Genomic DNA, 3437 nt, shown 5'->3' with positions numbered 1-3437 from the left:
TTAAACACACAGTATCTCTCTCAAACGGCTCCTCTTCCTGGAATGAATCACAGCTTGATAACTCCTCCCTCTTCTTCCTGCTCTCAAACACAACAAGCTCCACTCTGTCACACCTGTCCTTGTTCCCTCCCCTTTAGATCTACAGTTTGAAGATGGGTGTAACCAACATGTGGTGAAGTGCAGGGAGCTGTCAGTCTCCATTCACTCCAGAGACACATGCTGTTTAGATCAGAGCTCAAACTAGTTTCATTTCTAAGAAAGTGAAAGTCAGACAGTCATTGACACTGAGAGCTGAAATGGCGCAGCAAGGAGTTCAGCTGGACCGGGAAGCTTTCTCTTGTTCTATCTGTCTGGATCTACTGAAGGATCCGGTGACTATTCACTGTGGACACAGCTACTGCATGAGCTGTATTAAAGGCTTCTGGGATGAAGAGGATGAGAAGAAAATCTACAGCTGCCCTCAGTGCAGACAGACCTTCACACCGAGGCCTGTCCTGGTGAAAAGCACCATGTTAGCAGTTTTAGTTGAGCAGCTGAAGAAGACTGGACTCCAAGCTGCTCCTGCTGATCACTGCTATGCTGGACCTGAAGATGTGGCCTGTGATGTCTGCACTGGGAGGAAGCGGAAAGCCTTCAAATCCTGTCTGGTGTGTCTGGCCTCTTACTGTGAGAAACACCTCCAGCCTCACTATGATGTCGCTCCATTAAGGAAACACAAGCTGGTCGACCCCTCCAAGACGCTGCAGGAGAACATCTGCTCTCGTCATGATGAGGTGATGAAGATTTTCTGCCGTACTGATCAGCAGAGTATCTGTTCTCTCTGCTCTGTGGATGAACATAAAGGCCACGACACAGTCTCAGCTGCAGCAGAAAGGACTGAGAGGCAGAGAGAGCTCGAGGTGAGTCGACACAAAATCCAGCAGAGAATCCAGGACAGAGAGAAAGATGTGAAGCTGCTTCAACAGGAAGTGGAGGCCGTCAGTCACTCTACTGATAAAGCACTGGAGGACAGTGAGAAGATCTTCACTGAGCTGATCCGTCTCATCCAGAAAAGAAGCTCTGATGTGAAGCAGCAGATCAGATCCCAGCAGGAAACTGAAGTGAGTCGAGTCAAAGAGCTTCAGGAGAAGCTGGAGCAGGAGATCACTGAGCTGAAGAGGAAAGACGCTGAACTGAAGCAGCTCTCACACACAGAGGATCACAACCAGTTTCTACACAACTACCCCTCACTGTCACAACTCAGTGAACCTACAGACTCATCAAGCATCGATATCCATCCTCTGAGATACTTTGAGGATGTGACAGCAGCTGTGTCAGAGCTCAGAGATCAACTACAGGACATCCTGAAGGAGAAATGGACAAACATCTCACTGACAGTGACTGAAGTGGACGTTTTACTGTCACAACCAGAACCCAAGACCAGAGCTGGATTCTTAAAATATTCACGTGAAATCACACTGGATCCAAACACTGCACACACATGGCTGTTATTATCTGAGGGGAACAGAAAAGCAACAGTCATGACGGAAGCACAGTCTTATTCTAGTCACCCAGACAGATTCACTAGATGGTTTCAGGTCCTGAGTAGAGAGAGTCTGACTGGACGTTGTTACTGGGAGGTGGAGTGGAGCGGGATGGGAGTTTATGTAGCAGTCGCATACAAGAACATCAGCAGAGCAGGGAATGAAAGTAGATTTGGACACAATGACAAATCTTGGGTGTTAGATTGTGACACTAACAGTTATCAGTTTTGGTTCAACAACATCTCAACTCCCGTCTCAGGTCCTCGGTCCTCCAGAGTAGGAGTGTACCTGGATCACAGAGCAGGTATTCTGTCCTTCTACAGCGTCTCTGAAACCATGACTCTCCTCCACAGAGTCCAGACCACATTCACTCAGCCTCTCTATGCTGGAGTTTGGTTTTGTAATTATGGAGACACAGCTGAGTTCTGTAAACTCAAATAGACAGAAACCATTTCAGACTTCATGTGTCAGATTCTGTGTTGAATTTCTTCATTTTCTTTGTCTCCAGTGTTTCTGAACTGCAGAGATCAGCTGTCAATCAAACTGGGATTATCAATACTTTTTTGTAATAATTTCTTTAAATGTCACTTTTTCCTGTGTGTTTTCATCCATGGAGACTATCACTGCTCATGACGATGTTTTAACTTTTACTGGCATTTCTTCAGATGAAAATTTAAACTTCTCTTTGTTCTAAATCTTAGTTTAATGTTTGTATTGATGTATTTGTGTGTTGTTGTTTCTCCTCCACTGAGAAAACACCAGACCTTCCTTTATCATAGATATTTTGTTCTCACCACTTTGTACATTTTTATAAAGAAATATACAATAAAACTGTAATTATCCTGATAATAATCAATAAGGAGATCATTTATTATTTTCTTGTACATAGCTGACATTCTGGGTTAAACAAAGTGATTGTGTGGATGACGTGAATCTGAACATGAAATCATTGAACAAGAGTCATTTAACAGACTTTACTGATTAGATGTGTGAACAAACTGAAGGTTTATATCATGAATAAAGTTCTTTTTCTCAACAATGAACAAAATATTTTCTTTTGTCTTCATTTCTGGATTTTATTAAAAGCTTCTGGAGAAAATGTGAAACTAATATGAGAGTTTATTTGAGGCACTTTTCCTCCTGAAACACAACAAAGTTCAGTGTTCATGTTTAGAGCAGAAGAACATTCAGTGAGTCTCTAAACTTTCAACTTTCTTCACTAATTGTCAGAGAAATGAGCAGAGTTTTTATCATTTTTTGTGGACTTAGTGTCTTTTTTTTTAAAACAGACCTAGAAAAATTGGAAAAACTAATAAAATCAAAGTGTCTGTATGTGACTGTTTAATTTACTTTGACACATATATTCAAATTTGTTAAGTTTTCCTGTAAACTCACCTACTGGCTGAGACGGCATTCGGCCATGAGGTGCAGTGTACAATTAAGACTTTTCTCCAACTGTGTTTCCTTCTGACCAGAACAAATCCCTTTAGTACATTTGGAATTATTTCAACACGGGTTAAGAAATAAAATTGCTGATTTAGTCGCTGTTATTGTTATGAGTAGTGCCCTGAATATTTTCATTTATATTACTTAAAAAATGTCTGAGATGGAAACATGTTAGTAACAATATTATCAAAAACATTATTTCCTATGAAATGTAATTCATAGTGAACATGAATTAATGCACTAATCTTTCTTCACAGTTCTGCACCAAAACAGAATAACGGAACAATAACAAAAACCATCAGGAAACTAATTTAGTTTTGTTCTGTTAACTTTGTTAAATAGTTGTGAATAGTGCAGAGAGCACACTGGCATCTGTGCAGGTAAGGACAACAGCACAGGCCACACCAAACCCCGTACTAATGACTGCACTAGAGTGACTAAACTTAATCAATGATCAATATTATGATT

General features: G+C 41.0%; 1 protein-coding gene across 1 annotated transcript; it reads left to right on the top strand.

The window, feature by feature from the left end:
• Window positions 1-216: 216 nt before the first annotated feature.
• On the top strand, window positions 217-1964 carry LOC122995465 (tripartite motif-containing protein 16-like). The gene has a single exon (XM_044370732.1). It carries the CDS (start codon window positions 297-299, stop codon window positions 1962-1964), a length of 1668 nt encoding a protein of 555 aa, XP_044226667.1. The 5' UTR covers window positions 217-296.
• The last annotated feature ends 1473 nt before the right edge of the window (window positions 1965-3437 follow it).

This window comes from Thunnus albacares, chromosome 13 (assembly GCF_914725855.1).
Source record: "Thunnus albacares chromosome 13, fThuAlb1.1, whole genome shotgun sequence".
NCBI lineage: Eukaryota > Metazoa > Chordata > Actinopteri > Scombriformes > Scombridae > Thunnus > Thunnus albacares.
This window is presented reverse-complemented; position numbering and strand designations above follow the sequence as displayed.

What these genes read in the sequence shown, in the direction of transcription:
- LOC122995465 (XM_044370732.1), top strand. Translation starts at nt 297, where the DNA reads ATGGCGCAGCAAGGAGTTCAGCTGGACCGGGAAGCTTTCTCTTGTTCT.